This window comes from Musa acuminata, chromosome BXJ3-1 (assembly GCF_036884655.1).
Source record: "Musa acuminata AAA Group cultivar baxijiao chromosome BXJ3-1, Cavendish_Baxijiao_AAA, whole genome shotgun sequence".
In the NCBI taxonomy this organism is placed as follows: domain Eukaryota; kingdom Viridiplantae; phylum Streptophyta; class Magnoliopsida; order Zingiberales; family Musaceae; genus Musa; species Musa acuminata.
Genome location: NC_088349.1, coordinates 15,401,763 through 15,417,700, shown reverse-complemented (window position 1 = coordinate 15,417,700; position 15,938 = coordinate 15,401,763). Strand labels below are relative to the sequence as shown.

Here is a 15,938-nt window from a genome sequence, read left to right as displayed (position 1 = left end):
TTGGAAACGAGAATTAATTAATGGTCGCCGGTTGTTATTATGGCCGAATCACCCTCGAAAGCCATCAGGGGTGATGTGACCGAATCAGCCGACACGCGGACACGATCGCGACAGCCCTCCATTGCTGAGAAACACGAAGAGATTGTTAAGGATTGCAAGGGTTGGGTTAATAATGAAGTAGGATAAAGCAAAATACATCGAATTGGGTTATTGGTGTGGAAAAAATATTAGGTAAATCTATGATGATTTATTAGATATTCCAGCTAAATATTGGGTCTTCATCTTTATTTGGAAAACAATTATTAGGTAAATGATAATTATGGTGATTTATTAGGTGTTCATCTTTATTTTAAAACATATATTAGTTAAATCTAGGATGGTCTCACATCCACAACAAAATAATTTTTTATGCCACACAATGTACTGCTTTTTTTTTTTTTTTTGTTCTTCTTGGATTTTGTACATTATATAAAAGAAGATTCATATAAATAATTCTAAATAGTTGAGACTTTATGATAATAGTTTTGAGGAGCAGGTGTTTTGACATCTATGCAATCTCCTCCTACATAGATATGAGCATGGTTCAATCTAAATCTAAATCAAAATCGAATTTGATTAATAATTTAACATTTTCAAACTGAATTGAAACTAAAATCATACTATCACAAACAAATTTATAAATAAGATGCAATCTTATTTTAATTGATTTTTATGATCATCTTAATCTTATAAATGCATATTATGTATAGTTGTCACGTAAAGATAAAATTATTCAAAAATAAAATGTCTAAGCAATCATTTTTAAAATTTTTTAACTCTATAAATTGATATAAAGTGTCAATCAGTACGATACTCTGAAGCTACCTAGGTGACACATAGCTCAATGAGTTTTTTGAATATTATGTATAGTTTTTTGAAGCTACGATCATCTTAAATATTTTATCATATGATTATTCAAAACTTATGAAGTCTGTATTTATAATTTATGTTAACTATCAAATATTTGCTAAGATATTTATTTGTAGAGTATCGATTTAAACAAAACCAATTAAATCTACGTTAAATTTAAATTGAGATCGAACCAAACCTACTCCAACGTATCAGCATCAGTTTCTCTGTTAATATACTACGTAGTCACCAGTCTCACTATTTACTTAAACTCTGCATATTGTCAACAGGAAAAAGAACTTTTCAGGTTGCACCGAAGAATGCAATGGAAGGGCTTCACGGAGACGTTGATGCCACCTCGGGTCATGGACATTTTGTCTTTCTTGGCACGTCCATTGCCATCCTTATCCGTGAGCTCGGAGTTGGAGCTATCTGCAGGCGATCATGGAGGCTGGAAGGCGATGTGGTGGATAACTACGAGCCCATGTGTGGTGGGGAAACCTCTCCTGAGACACTCCAGATAACGATGAGAGAGAGAAAGAAAGAGAGAGAGAGAGAGAGGGGAAGGGCAAATCCACCCACACCCTCACGCCCTTCCTAACTCCACTCCCACTTGCTTGCAACCAAGACTTGCACCACGAGGCCATGGGGGCAGGGAAAGTGAATGGTGAACCAAATCATTCTAAGCTCTCTTTACCCACCACCTCCACCTCCACCTCCACCACCGCCACACCTCCCCTTCTTTCTCTCCCTCCCCCGTGATGAAGAAAGAGATGGTGGCCAACAGTAGGCAGGCAACAGTCCCTGTGGGGGGAAAGGAGGAAGAGAGAATTCCAAGACAAGCTTCTACCTAATGCCAATGACACACACCAAAATATCCCCCCTAAAGTTAGCCATCCCCAGTCTGTCTGATGTGTGCCATTACCTGCATCGTGTCTCCTTCTTCCTGCGACTCAACTCCACTGACATCTAATCAGGTTAGAAAGAAACGCATAGCTCACACTAAGTTCGTCTCAACATAATACTGCTGCCACTATTGGGCGACCAACCAAGCCAAATTGCTGTGATGCGAGCCATATGTTGCACATGGAATCTGGTGGGTGGCCCTCACACCGTCCCTCCCTCCCCCCCTAATAGTCTCATCATCAACTGTACATCATTGCAACTGAGCTGAGTTGTTAAGGCTGTAGATTCTTGAAGCAAAGGGTGACTCTATCTCTCTCTCTCTCTCTTTCTCTCTCACGCACAGGACATCCACTGTGGGCTTCTGCTGCCTTTACACCTACCGACCTTTTGGGGGCGGCCACGGGCAGCAAGCAATGATGGGGTGGGTGCCTTTTGAAGCTGGTAACTGCACGGGAGTGATGTCATCATGGCTCGTGAGGAGGAGGCCTACCATGCCGTCCAATTCCTCTCCCCCGCTTCTTTCCCAATCATCCAACCTTTTCCTCACCAACTTTGCCTCTAGAAGACCGTCCACGGCAGTCAAATGCTTATAAATCTCCATATCCTTCTTCTCCGAGAGGATAAGATATGTAAATGGATAGAGAGATTTACGGCAAAGGCGGAGCTTAGTGAGATAGCCATTGATGGGGAGGTCCCCGTGCTGCGAGAAAGCGCACACCAACAAGGGGGCGTGGACCAAGGAGGAGGACGACCGGCTCATCGCCTACATCCGCGCTCACGGGGAGGGGTGCTGGCGCTCGCTGCCCAAGGCCGCCGGCCTCCTCCGCTGCGGCAAGAGCTGCCGACTCCGCTGGATCAACTACCTCCGCCCCGACCTCAAGCGCGGCAACTTCACGGAGGAGGAGGACGAGCTCATCATCAAGCTCCACAGCCTCCTCGGCAACAAGTAAGCCTCCTCCCGCCACGTCCTCCACGCGAGAATACCACCTGAACGCCTTCCTCGTGTCGACTGCAGGTGGTCACTGATCGCTGCGCGGCTTCCCGGGAGGACGGACAACGAGATCAAGAACTACTGGAACACCCACATCAGGAGGAAGCTGCTGAGCAGGGGAGTGGATCCCGTCACTCACCGCCCGATCAACGGCCATGGTTCCGATACAGCCACCCATTTCGAGAGGAAGGCTGCTGCGATTGGCTTCGGACCAGACCAGGAGTTGGACAAGATCAGTAGCAGCGAGGAGTCGTCGGCGTGGCAGCAGCGGCAGCCCAAGTGGCTGGACCTCAATCTGGAGCTATGTATAAGCCCTCCTTCCCAACAGCAACAACCTTTAGAGCCCGTTGATGGAGGGGGAGAGCAACCGCAAAGCCTGTGCTTTAGCTGCGGCGCTGCCGTGGGGTCGCCGAAGCGCCACAAGGAGTGCAAGTGCAGAGACCTCATTGGCCTCAGCACTGGAATGCTGGACTACAGAAACCCATAGAACTCCCAGAGAAGAGAATGTACTCAAAGAATCCTCCATTTCTTGGTGTGTGTGTGTCTGCGCGCGCGCATGTATATCTACAGGTATACTAGGCAGGTTTCTACCATGGTGGCATTGTCGTGGATGCCTGTCATCTCTTTGTCGATGAATGAAGCTATTATATATTGGCATCTCAACTCTTGTTTTAGGCTCTTTCCAAAGATCCTACCTTTCGTTTCTTGAGATATGAGATCAACAAGCGTATAAAGTAGGATCTGATAATAGATTTGGTCTGCAGTGGGGTGAGGCTTTCTGTAAAGTGCTGTGTACTATTAACCCATCTCATAATTGGAACCAATCAATCTAAGAATCCATGTGAGATAGATAATTAACCTGTTAAGCCATTAATCTGTGATGGATTCACCAGGCAACATGTGCTGTCTCTGTCTTCCTCCTTGATGCCTGGGGTCATGATGGGCCTGGAGAGGATGACACCATGAATGAGAGAGGTTGGTGATGAGGATCTCCTGTCATTTGGTTGTTCCATCGGGTCAACAAGTTCTTATCTGGAGTTATGAACATGTGGGGGTGGGGGGGGGTTGGCATTGCAATATTACCAGGACCAATGATTCATCGAATTCTCTCTCTTTCTTCTTGTTGAAGAAGACGACTAGGAATTCCCAGTGGGATGTTCATGTCGAGACAGCCCTTCTCCCTCAATGCAATAATGAGATGCCAACTTACGGAGGCTTTGCTTTTGAGGTAGAATAAAAGATGAGAGTCCTTTTCCATCACTCATGCTTTTCGGTATGTTAGGTATGCTTAAAGGAAGCGACGTTGGTCTGTCTCGAATGATATCATTAATGAAGATTTTTCTTGCATATTTCACAAGTATAGGAGCCATTTTGCCAAATATTGTTAGAATCAATTTTAAGATGAGGTAAAGAACAATTCCACGTTAGTAAGAGAAAATTAAAATTAAAATTGAAGTCCGATTTTGTTCGACTAGTATTCGATGATCACGCAAGATAACCTTTTAATTCTTTAATTCGTATCGATCTAAATAAATAAATTTTGAGTTTTAACTCAGAAAAGAAAAATAATAAGAATGATGAGCTGATCCGAGATCAAAATTCAAATTTTTATGATGATTATAAAATAAACCAACATACTCGAAATAAATATTTTTTTGTTCAAAAATATTATTATGAATAATTTGATATGTGAAGGCTAGCCGACAAAAAGATCTCATAACGTTGAGAGATATATAAAATAAATTGACTCACAATATATTTTGGACTTGGGATTTTTCATTGTGTTGGTGTCCAACTATTCATTCTTGATAACCCTAATCTAAGTATCATTCAGACTTGAATTCCTTCAATTCTCAGCAAATATATAGCAATAGGAAAGGGCATGCATTTGCTTATCTTAGACAACTATGAGGCCACTGTGATGTTATTGTGTTGCTGCTGTGGCATCTTTTGTGCTTCTCTCACTTCACTAACAAAAGAAAAGGAAAAGGAAAATTAAATAACAAGGCAGTGAGAAATCATAAGTGATAGAGTTGAGCAAATTGATTTGGTAGAATGTAATGATCAATGTTTGGTTCCAACTTCCATTCTCATAAAGTGGACCATATTTGAATGCAGTGACGCTAGCGGTGTCAAGATAGTGCCAAATGTGTACATACCTACTAGCCTTTCGACCAACCGAGGTCAAAGCCAATAAGAGAAACTCTCTCGATGAAAGATGAGGTGAAGTAGGTAGAGCTATAGCTTACCTATAAACCCAGTTAAAATGGTTAGGATTGTTTTACATTAGACACACAACCTTTTTTAGATGAATTTTTAGAAAGAAATTTTACTTTTTCAAAATTTTTCAAGGAGCATCCTACTTTTTGAAACAATGTCATTATCATGTAAAAATATCGTTTTGCTCCTTCTTTGATTGGACTTATCATCATCTCTATCATCCGATTGTGCTTGAGGGCTCATCATCATCGCTCATAGCTCCTCTTTAGTATATAGTGCGCTAAGTCATTTCTGCTTGCAACCTTTGCAAGAGGGTTGGCTACCTCTCTCTCTATTGTGCGCGGGGTTACCCCCTCCGTCAAAAGTCTTGTCTAAGAGTTAATCATCTCGTTCCATTGTAGTCCTCATGTGAGGGTTAGTCATCCTCCGTCGACTTCATGTGATCGTCGTTGTTATAAGCTATTGAGTTCTGATAAATGCGACAAAGAAAACATTAGCTAAAAAATAGGATATATGAAGGCAGGGTGGAGGGGGTGACGAATGGAGGGGTAGAATGATCATTTCAAAAAATATATATATTATTTAAAAAAATCAAAATAAAGGTTCTATATGAAAAATTTTGAAAAGTAAAGATATTTTTAAAAAATTCAATCGAGTGAGTATCGGAGTGATGCAACAAAATCTTTAAAGACTAAGTAAGTTAGTACTCTTAAAATATGTCAGATAAAATTATAAATTTTTAATCTTTGATGAGCTTGGAATACTATATTAGAAATATATCAGATGAGATTTAATATAGTGAATATAATGTGTGGATAATAGAGCAAAGAAAATTATCATTGCTCTTATATTTAGTATTGTAATCTCTCCGTCCAGTATGATTGGTGTGGCAAAATCTTCATCACCACTCCATTTCATTAATGATGAATGATTGTGTTGTGAGGACAAGAAATACAAGTGCATTCACAAATGACAACAATTATCGTACTATATGATGGGTGGGAGCTAAATGAATGTGATGAGATTTTTCTTTCTTGTCCTAATATTTTGGTGACTGACTTCCAGCAATTAGTAATTGATTTCTTTTTCTTTATCATCACCGGTTGTGTTGATCACACATCCTGATTGGTAGTGAGAACAAATCTCAATTTTGAGACTGCACTTGAATAACTCTATAGGAAGATTTATTTTTCTTTATTTTTTAGAATTCAAAGCGAAATTAACAACACATGCAAAATGTCGAATTATCTAATCATCAGAACTCATTTCAAACTTAATCGAAAAGGAATTTTGTTAGACCCAAATAGGACGGACATTCACAAATTTAACTCATAACTTATTTTCCAGCCTAAGAAAGCATCAGCATATCAAACGCATAATTCATTTAGTACGTATCTTATATTTGATTATGATGCCTATAATTCTCGGTTGGATATGTATATTTCAAGAAAATCCAACAAGATTTTACGGATATTTCAAATTTTTTTGTCATTATTTATTAAATAAAAATTATTTAGGAGATTTAGAACATAAGAAACGCAAGTGGGTGTTTGGTCTAGTGGTATGATTCTCGCTTCGGGTGCGAGAGGTCGCGAGTTCGATTCTCGCAACACCCCCTTGTACTTTGGTTTTTTTAACACCGCAAGTTGTAGGAAATGTTTTTTTTGTTTTGTTTTTTTGAGCCACAGTGATGAAGATGAATTGGTAACGCTTTCATAAGTTTTCTTTTTGGTTTTTTGTTAACACTGCGATTTCTAGACGAATTGTTAACGAATACTCGGAATCGCTTTCATAAGTTTTCTTATGAAATGTTTTCTTTTTTTTTTTCTGCTTCAGTGTTGAAGACGGATTTGTTTTCTTATTATTAATTTGGCTCGACGAGTTGTTAACGTTGCCATCATAATTGTTGATAAGGAATTGCATCTTTGCTTAATTTTCTTTGGGAATTGAGTGACCATTCGTCAATAATTTTGCAACAAAAAATTGCATGGCACTCCATAGAATTAAAAAAAGTCCATAAAACAAAATCATCCAATTACCATGTGGCTCAAATGCATTCGATCAGCAAACTTCCTAAGCCTGTCTCACTGAAGTGACAAAAAACATTTTTCATTCTACAACTGTGAAGAGAAAACTATTTCCTGTTTCAATTACTGGACTACAAAAATCATGAGGTACACACACTCTGTGGAAAGCAAGGAATGTAACAAAAACAAAAAATACAAAGATAAAAAACATATTCAGTAGGAGGCATTTGAGAATGTCACCAGTGGCTTTTCACCTCAGAAGGGCCTTTTTGGATCATGGAACAATGATGTATGCATTCTTAGCATAAGCATCTTTGTCTTAACTCATTGTCTTGATCTTTGTCTTACTGATCACCTGTCCCGACTTGGGAAATGAAACTTCCTGATCTCTTTATGTTTAGTGATTCCCTGGAGAATTTCCTTAATTTTAATCAGGAAACTAAAACAAGAAAATTGGGAAATTAGTAGAAAACAAGACCGACTGACCTTGGTGCCATTTTCCACCAAATGTTCAGCTGGATGTTGGATGGTTTTCTCAAAACCTACCGAAGCTTGAAGCTGAAAGAAATCACAGAGATCAGTCATAACTCAACAAAGTTGCAGACGTATAACTAAGAAAGAGAAGCAAAAAACAAAACAAAAAAACAGATTAAACACCATAAGACCATGCAAACTTTAAAAGAAGCAGAATGGATTCTGACTAGTAAATATTAATTCACTACGAAGCAATCACTTCGTGATAGCAACAGGGCTTTCACTAGGTGTGTGTTTAAGCCGAAGTCACCACCGCTAAAGCCCCATCTGAACTTGATCTCTTAAGACATCAAAGTCTCCTCCATTAAAAGGCTTCTCATTCTCACACGGACGGAACAAATAGCCCACAACAATTCCCTAACTCACAGGTGCGGCTCCTTCCACCAGTAATGGCCTGACCATTTGACCTGCCTCCTTGCACCATTCCTTCCGCTCTGCACGTTTAAAATTCCATCTACATTCTTCATTCAGAAAGAAAAAGTCGTATCGCGAAGCCCTTTGGCAGTTGATACTCTCAGTAGTCCTTTCTTCCATTGGGAATATCATCAAAGACAAGCACTTAATGCCAAGGTCCAGATTATAAGGATGATTAACTCTAATTTTGTTACTAGAAAGTGAAAATCTCAAGATCACAAATTCAACATATGAAAATCATGGAGGACAACACTACAGATAAACTCAGAGTCCAAATAGATGTTCCACGCATGTTGTCTATTTACATACCGCATCCTCTAGACAGCTTGCTTCTCGTGACCACATTTTATAGTATACTTGTTCCTTTGAGATGAATTAGGTGAAGCATAATTAGTTGACGAAGAAGAGAAGAACAACTTTTAATACTCTTTCTAGATAACTGCTACATCACCAAGTTCATTCCTTATTGTGACACCAACACTTACTCGCTAAAAAGTCAATCTAATTGACAAGCCTCTCACCAATGCAAAATCTCAGGAAAGCCAATGTGAGTAGCTTTAGCCCCATAAATAGGAAGGTTTTAAGCAAGCTTTAGTATCAACAAAAATCAGTATATCGACATTTTGCTTCATAAAGTAGATATTCAGCATCCAGGAGGATGGGCCTTAGTACGATGGAAAGCATGCTCCTTGCAACCAGGTTTCGAGTCCTAAAAATAGCATCTCTACATATAGAGAAAAGGCAGCATACACTGGGTGCGCCCTTTTAGAGTAGATAATGCACTGGGTGCGCCCTTTTAGAGTAGATAATCATTGTTTCTCAAATTTATATGAAGAGAAAGAAAAGACATAAATCTGTAGTGTGATAAACTGATATTATTGATTGATCTATCACAACAGTACCATTCATTACAGGAAAGAAACAATTATTATGAGGATTCTAGACCAATATTGTCATGTCCTGATACCAAGAGCAATTACTAAAACTGCACAGAAAATATACAAGGAAATAATAAATATCCAGAGCAAAAACGGTAACACCATTGATAGGGCATATTTTGGCTCATGAATCACTAGCAACACCACACACGCCACCAACGCAATGCCACACGCCGTCAAAACCACGGGGTGCACGCCACGTCAAGTTCGGTACCAATACACTGTGCGACTTGACCACCTCAAGAGCTCGGGGCGATGTCGTCTGACGCCACTCAAGCACCCCCAAAGATGCCATCTCGTCAGAGAAGTCGACCCGCCCCCACGAAAGTCAGCGGCCACGCCGATTCGAGGCACGACCAACCCTCACAAGCAAGTATAAATACCCCCGTCCGAGCCGGGGGGGAAGAAAGAAAAGGAGAAGAAACACAGAAGGGCAAACTGAATTGATTTACTCGTTGGAGGGGCCAAAGTCGGGAAGCACCTGACGAAGGCCTTTTCGCAGGGAGGTGGTCGCCCCCGAGCGGCGGGCGTCTTCACCCTGAAATCGCCATCTGGTGCGCGGAAGAGGGTGGTCCATCGGTTCGGATCCCAACCAACGCCAGCATGCTCCTCCCATCCCAAGGGCACACCCACGTCACGAAGAAAGGTTGCCAACCACCCCAGGGACAAGAGGACACATCCCGCCACAAACGACACCCAAGTCGGCAGGCCTCGGAGCGCCAACCCCCAGCCACTCGCGAGGACTCAGCCGACCCCGCCGGTCCAACCCTCGCCCGAGATGCTCAAGAGGTGCAACCACCTCATCATCCTACTCATTCCACCAGAAGTTTCCGACGGCCCGTGGACCAAACTGTGCTGACTCACAGCCACGGTACTTTTGTTCACTAATATTTTGGCACTAGAAGGAGGGCCCATGTCGCGGGAACAACTGGCAAAAACTCGCCCCGGGAGGAAACCCCCGACCGACCTCCCTTCCGCCGAGCCAGAGAGTCAAGCCCTCCCCGTCCCTACGAACGGGAGGATACCGACTTCGACACCTAATCGCTACTGGCGTCTGTTCAACGACCCGGGGCTTGCCCCGGGGCCCTCGGTCGTGACACCCGAGGCATTCCTTAGCCTAACCAAGCAAGTGCAGGCTATGGCGGGCATGATGCAGACGCTCGCCCCGATCATCCCTCAAATCGTGTAACTAGCGACGCCTCCAATCGATTCTGCCTGGCAACCCCCAAATAGGGAGCAGGTCGGGATCAGAGAAGCCCGTGAGCGAGCGATGGACCCGAGGGGTCCTCCCGAGCAAAACGCACCCGCACCTTGCCGAGCCATGCTGCCTCATTTTGAGCCTGACACCATATCGTCCAACTCAGCGGACGACTCGCTTAGAGCCCAGTTGTCCCAGGTCAATCAACGCCAGGACACGTTCCAGCGCGAGCTTCGAAAGTCGCGGAGCGACTCCAGCGAGGGCACCTCAGGCGAGTCCCCCTTCACCTAGGAAGTACAAGACAAGCCGATACCCCTCAACTTCAGGCTCCTGACATTGGAAACATACGATGGAGGCTCCGATCCCATGGAACACGTCTCTGTATTCCTGGCCTAGATGGCCTTCTATGGTGCCTCCGATGCGCTGATGTGCCGAGCGTTTCCGACCGCTCTAAGGGGTCCGACGCGAACGTAGTTCAGCCGACTATGCCAAGCCTCGGTCTTGTCCTTCGACCAGCTTGTCGAGGAATTTGAGCAAAACTTCCTCGCCAGCGCACGGCCCAGGCCTTCCATGGCCACTCTGCTCGCACTATCCCAGCACAAGGACGAGTCGCTCTCTCAGTTCGTGGCACGGTTCACCACCGAGATCAGGGCGTTTCTGGATGCTCACCCTTCTTTAATCTTACAAGCCTTTCTGATGGGTCTGAAGCCTTCGAGGTTCTTTTGGTCGCTAATCAAGAAGCCGCCAGTCACCATCTCCGAAATGCTCCAACGTGCCAACCAGTATGTTGCCGCCGAGGCTCTAGTGGCGGGGAGGTGCGTAGAAGGCAAGAAGTCAAGGATGGAGTTGTCTCGGGGAATGATCCCCCTAAATGCGTCCCGCACCGAGATCTTCCTCCAGATCAAGGAGATGGGTCTCTTGCAGCAACCTCGCCCTATGAAGGCCGCCCGCAGAGATCAATCAAAATATTGCATGTTCCACCGAGACTACAGTCATGACACAAAGGACTGCCACGACCTCTGGAATCAAATAGAGGCACTAATCCGAAGAGGCCACCTCAGACGCTACCTCAAATCCCAGGAGGCGACTCCACGCCCCAGAGGACCCCCCGAGAGACAAATCGACGTCATCTCTAGCGGGCCAGCAGCCAGCGGCAGTAGCACGACAACAAGAAAGGCCTACGCACGCAGCACGATGGAGAAGCGCCCCCGGCCCGAGCACGAGCCTAAAATTACCTTTGGGGCAGGAAAGGTTGAGCGCTCCCACCATGATGACGCTCTAGTGATCTCCATCCAAATCACCAATGCCCGAGTTAAGAGGGTGATGGTTGACACCGGGAGTTCCGTCGACGTTCTCTACTTTGATGCCTTCAAGAGGTTCGACTCGATCGAGGGAGATCTTACCCTTGTGGCATCAGCATTTATAGGGTTCACTGGGGATTTCATCTCCCCGCTCGAGACCACAGTACTCCCCATCACCATCGGGGAGGAACCGAGAGCGAAAACAATAATGACCACCTTCATGGTAGTCGACCTGCCCTCGGCCTACAACGTCATCCTCGACCGCCCGACCCTCAACAAGATCAAGGCAGTGGTCTCCACCTATCACAGAACCATCAAGTTCCCAACCTCGGCTGGGGTTGGGGAGGCCTGAAGTGACCCAGGGGAGTCGAGGCGATGCTACCTCACCGCGGTTGCTCTCTTAGCAAAGCCGCACCCAACTCCGGTTCTCAACCCCCGTGAAGCACCCATACCACAAGTGGTGCTGGAGCCCCCGGAGCCACTTATTGAGGTACCCCTGAAGCGGAGCCGACCCGACCAGACCGTCAGGGTCGGGACCGCACTCCCCGAAGCGGACCAGCTCCACCTTGTCGATTTCCTGAGGAAGAACGCCGACATATTCGCGTGGTCCCCCGAAGAGATGCCTGGGATCGACCCAGAGGTCGTGCAACACCGGCTCAATGTCGACCCTGAGGCGTGGCCGGTAAAGCAAAAATTAAGAAGGTTCGCCCCCGACCGGTAGAAGGTGATCCGAGACGAGGTTGATCACCTTATAAAGGCCGGGTTCGTCTCCGAGGTTAAATACCCCCGGTGGTTGTCTAATGTAGTCCTCGTCAAGAAGACTAATGGAAGTTGGAGAATGTGTATTAATTACACCAATCTCAATCGGGCATGTCCCATATCCGCTCCCCAAGATAGACCAACTAGTTGACGCCACCATAGGCCATGAACACCTTATGTTCCTTAGAAGCGTTCTCCGGCTACAACCAAATCCGGATGGCGACCCAAGACCGAGAAGACACTGCCTTCGTCACCAACCGGGGGGCGTATTGTTACAAGATTATGCCCTTTCGCTTAAAGAACGCTGGCGCGACTTACCAGAGAATGGTCGATAAACTTTTCAAACACCAACTCGGGAGGAACATGGAAGTATGTATACATAGATGATATGATTGTAAAAAGCAAGGTTGCAGGGACACATTTGGCCGACTTGGCGGAAACGTTCCAAATGCTCAAGCGGTTCAACATGCGTTTGAACCCAGCAAAGTGCGTCTTCGAGGTCAGCTCGGAGAAGTTCCTCGGCTTCATCATTCACTAGTGAGGGATAGACGCTAACCCAGAGAAGGTGCGCACCGTTACCGAGATGCACTCCTCCCGCTCGGTCAAAGAGGTACAACGACTTGCCGGGAGGTTGGCAGTGCTTAGTAGGTTCGTGTCGCGTTCAAGCGACAAGTGCCTCCCCTTCTTCCGGGTTCTACGACGGACCGACAACTTCACTTGGACCCCGGAGTATGAGGAGGCCTTCGAAAAGTTGAAGGAGTGCCTCGCCCGCTTACCCCGACTCGCCTCACCCGAGCCAGGCGAGACCCTCGGCCTCTACCTGGCAGCCTCGGCACAGGCCGTCAGCTCGGTTTTAGTTCAGGAGGTACCACCGGCGCAGCAGCCAGTGCATTACATCAGCCATATCCTCGGAGGGCCTGAGACGCGATACTCCCCGATCGAGAAGCTAGCTCTTGCCCTTATCATGACGGCCCGAAAGTTGTGGCCCTACTTCTAAGCCCATACGATCAAAGTAATCACCGACCAACCGTTGCGGCAGACCCTTTCCAACTTTGACACATTGGGTCATATGCTGCGATGGTCGGTTGAGCTCAGCGAATTCGACATTCAGTACTCCCCCACGACCGCCATCAAAGCTCAGGCACTAGCTGATTTTATCTCCGAGCTGGTACCCGAGGACCAGGCTGTAGGGCGGCAAAGCAGCCAAGGCACATGGACGCTGCACGTAGATGGCTCGTCCACTTCTGAGGGGGTCGGGGTCGGGTTTATCCTCAGAGACCCGTCGGGAGAAACCTACGAAAGATCTCTCCAATTGCAATTCCAAGCCACTAACAACAAAGCTGAGTACGAGGCGCTACTCCATGGTCTACGCCTCGCTCTGGAGTTACACATACACGATCTTGAAGTCTTCAGCGACTTGTTGGGAAATCATGGGGGGCGACATCATATGCGCAGCGGAAGAACAAGAAAACAAAAATCCCCGATTCCCAAAAAGATGTTCGTCGTCGTGCGAAGATTGGTGCGCAAAATCCGCAAAACACAAAACTGCGTATAGAGATTGTGTTACCTAGGGAGATCGTATATCCCTGTTTCCTTGCAGATCCTCAGGAGAGGGTGAAGGAGGTCAAGCGTCCTCCTCTCTAGCGGTGATCCACACAGCAGGGTTGCGACGACGCTCCTCAAAACTCCAGGCCTACTCTGAGGTGGAGAGGGAGAGGAGAATAGGAAGGGCAAGCAAAGACTCTAGCCTATGAGGCTGTGAATCCCTCCTATTTATAGAGATCCCGTGTCAAAACCCTAATGGGTCCTTTTCCCTAGTGGGTATTGGATCTGCATCCAATAAGACAAGGGCTCCGTCGGATATCTCATATCCGAACCTCTACTCATCGCAATGCCTACCATATGTGTGTGACCCTCTAGGCCCAATATCGAGCTGGCCGTGAGTCATACCTGTCAGAACTCCTTCTAACTAAGTGAATTATTATCTCTGTAATAATTCACTCGACTCATCGACTACGGAAGTACTAGGCCACTACGCCGTAGTCCCCAGACGATACAGGGGAATCCAATCCATTGGACCTGTCTGTCCTCAGTTACCATGTACCTATAGTCCCTCATCCATCTAATATCCCAGAGACCGTATATCGAGCATGGTGCTGTCAGACCCATACGGTTTCTACTTGAGTCTCGCTCTAATCGGATTCTCCCGGAGAACTCTTTCTCTCTCAACCCGAATGACCCTGGCCAGGGATTTGTCTGAGCAAGAACACATGGGATATTCCTCTCATGATACCGAGAGTGGATGATCCTCTATCGACACTCAATAGCCCTCGTAAGGTCGACTACCACTCCCAATGACCAGCTGTACTAGATTTGGGAACAGCCAAACCTATAAGTCTGGTATCAAAGAGTGGAGCACTCATACAGGACATCCTTGGTGTCTCAAGTCTAAGAACCAGATACACCACTAGGACTACGGAATCGTTGTCTGACAATAAGGCATCATCAACCATCCAGCATTCCGTAAGCGGATCAATCAGTGAACTCATTCTCCAATGAGCACCTGTACTGTATCCCTAGTGTCCCTACACGAGCAGCTATGAGACCAGCTGCATCCATCATATGGACGGGTATACAGCACACCAGTCTATCCGGTTATCACGATGTCCCTCTCGAGTAACCTATGACCGGGATTATTTAGGATATGTGTTTAAAGGTGAATCGATCTCATTATCGTGATCTCATCACGATCCGATTCCCATTGCACAAATCCAAGGACATCACTATACATATGCATTTATGCAATAGTTATAAAGTGATATACGCCAAAAATATAATAAGCAAAAAGATTCTGTATCAAGTCACACGTGCCATCACTCACGTGATTGGCTTGCTGGGCACTTATGACTAGCAATCTCCCACTTGACCTAAAGCCAATCACCTATGTGTCTGATCCCCATCAGACCCCTGTGACGCTCAAAGACAATCTGAGACAATGGCTTTGTTAGTGGATCTGCAATGTTATCTTCGGATGGAACTCTTTCCACTGCTACATCTCCTCGGGTCACGATCTCTTTGATACGGTGGAACCTCCTCAGAACATGCTTCTGATGAGACCCGGGTTCCCTTATTTGAGTAATCACCCCATAGTTGTCGCAATATAAGGAAGTCGACTTGTCGCTATCTGTATCGACTCCCAAATCTGTGATGAACTTCTTCACCCAGACTCCCTCCTTTGCTGCATCCGATGCAGCAATGTACTCCGCCTCTGTGGTCGAGTTAGCAGTGATATCTTGCTTGGAACTCTTCCAGCACACTGCTCCTCCATTCAAGGTGTACACATACCCTGAATTCGACTTGCTATCATCGACATCAGACTGAAAACTTGAGTCAGTGAAGCCTTCAACCTTAAGGCTATTACCTCCATATACTAGTAAAAAATCCTTAGTCCTTCTCAAGTACTTAAGGATACACTTTACTGCTTTCCAGTGCTCCAAGCCTGGATCCGCCTGATACCTGCTCGTGACACTCAGAGCATGCGCTATATCAGGCCTAGTACATAGCATGGCATACATGATATACCATATTGCTAAGGCATAAGGTATCATATCCATGTTCGCCCTTTCTTAGAATTTTCAATGCCAAACATTTTGACAATGATTTCTATGTACCTGGACTGGGACAAGCCAAGCATCCTCTTGGATCTATCTCTATAGATTCTAATCCCCAAGATATAGGATGCTTCCCCTAAGTCCTTTATGG

The 15,938-nt window shown here is 45.4% G+C and overlaps 2 protein-coding genes and 1 non-coding gene across 4 annotated transcripts; all 3 read left to right on the top strand.

Moving 5' to 3' along the window:
* Nucleotides 1–1,448: 1,448 nt before the first annotated feature.
* LOC103998926 (myb-related protein 308) lies at nt 1,449–3,448 on the top strand. Of its 2 annotated transcripts, XM_009420556.3 has the most exons (3): nt 1,449–1,984; nt 2,138–2,740; nt 2,810–3,448. In XM_009420556.3, exons 2-3 carry the CDS (start codon nt 2,478–2,480, stop codon nt 3,270–3,272), a joined length of 726 nt encoding a protein of 241 aa, XP_009418831.2. In that variant the 5' UTR covers nt 1,449–1,984; nt 2,138–2,477; the 3' UTR covers nt 3,273–3,448. The 2 variants fall into 2 exon arrangements, with proteins under 2 accessions (XP_009418831.2, XP_064991286.1); XM_065135214.1 differs by having other exon boundaries at nt 1,449–2,740.
* Nucleotides 3,449–6,549: 3,101 nt separating this feature from the next.
* TRNAP-CGG (transfer RNA proline (anticodon CGG)) lies at nt 6,550–6,621 on the top strand. The gene has a single exon. It is a non-coding gene; the product is annotated as a tRNA-Pro (tRNA).
* A 4,065-nt stretch (nt 6,622–10,686) lies between these two features.
* On the top strand, nt 10,687–11,769 carry LOC135629202 (uncharacterized). Its single transcript, XM_065136396.1, has one exon. It carries the CDS (start codon nt 10,687–10,689, stop codon nt 11,767–11,769), a length of 1,083 nt encoding a protein of 360 aa, XP_064992468.1.
* The last annotated feature ends 4,169 nt before the right edge of the window (nt 11,770–15,938 follow it).

Bases quoted from the DNA above. Each gene is read 5' to 3' on its own strand.
- LOC103998926 (XM_009420556.3), top strand. From the start codon at position 2,478: ATGGGGAGGTCCCCGTGCTGCGAGAAAGCGCACACCAACAAGGGGGCG. The intron at 2,741-2,809 runs GTAAGCCTCCTC...TGTCGACTGCAG, and splicing joins CACAGCCTCCTCGGCAACAA to GTGGTCACTGATCGCTGCGC.
- LOC135629202 (XM_065136396.1), top strand. From the start codon at position 10,687: ATGGCCACTCTGCTCGCACTATCCCAGCACAAGGACGAGTCGCTCTCT.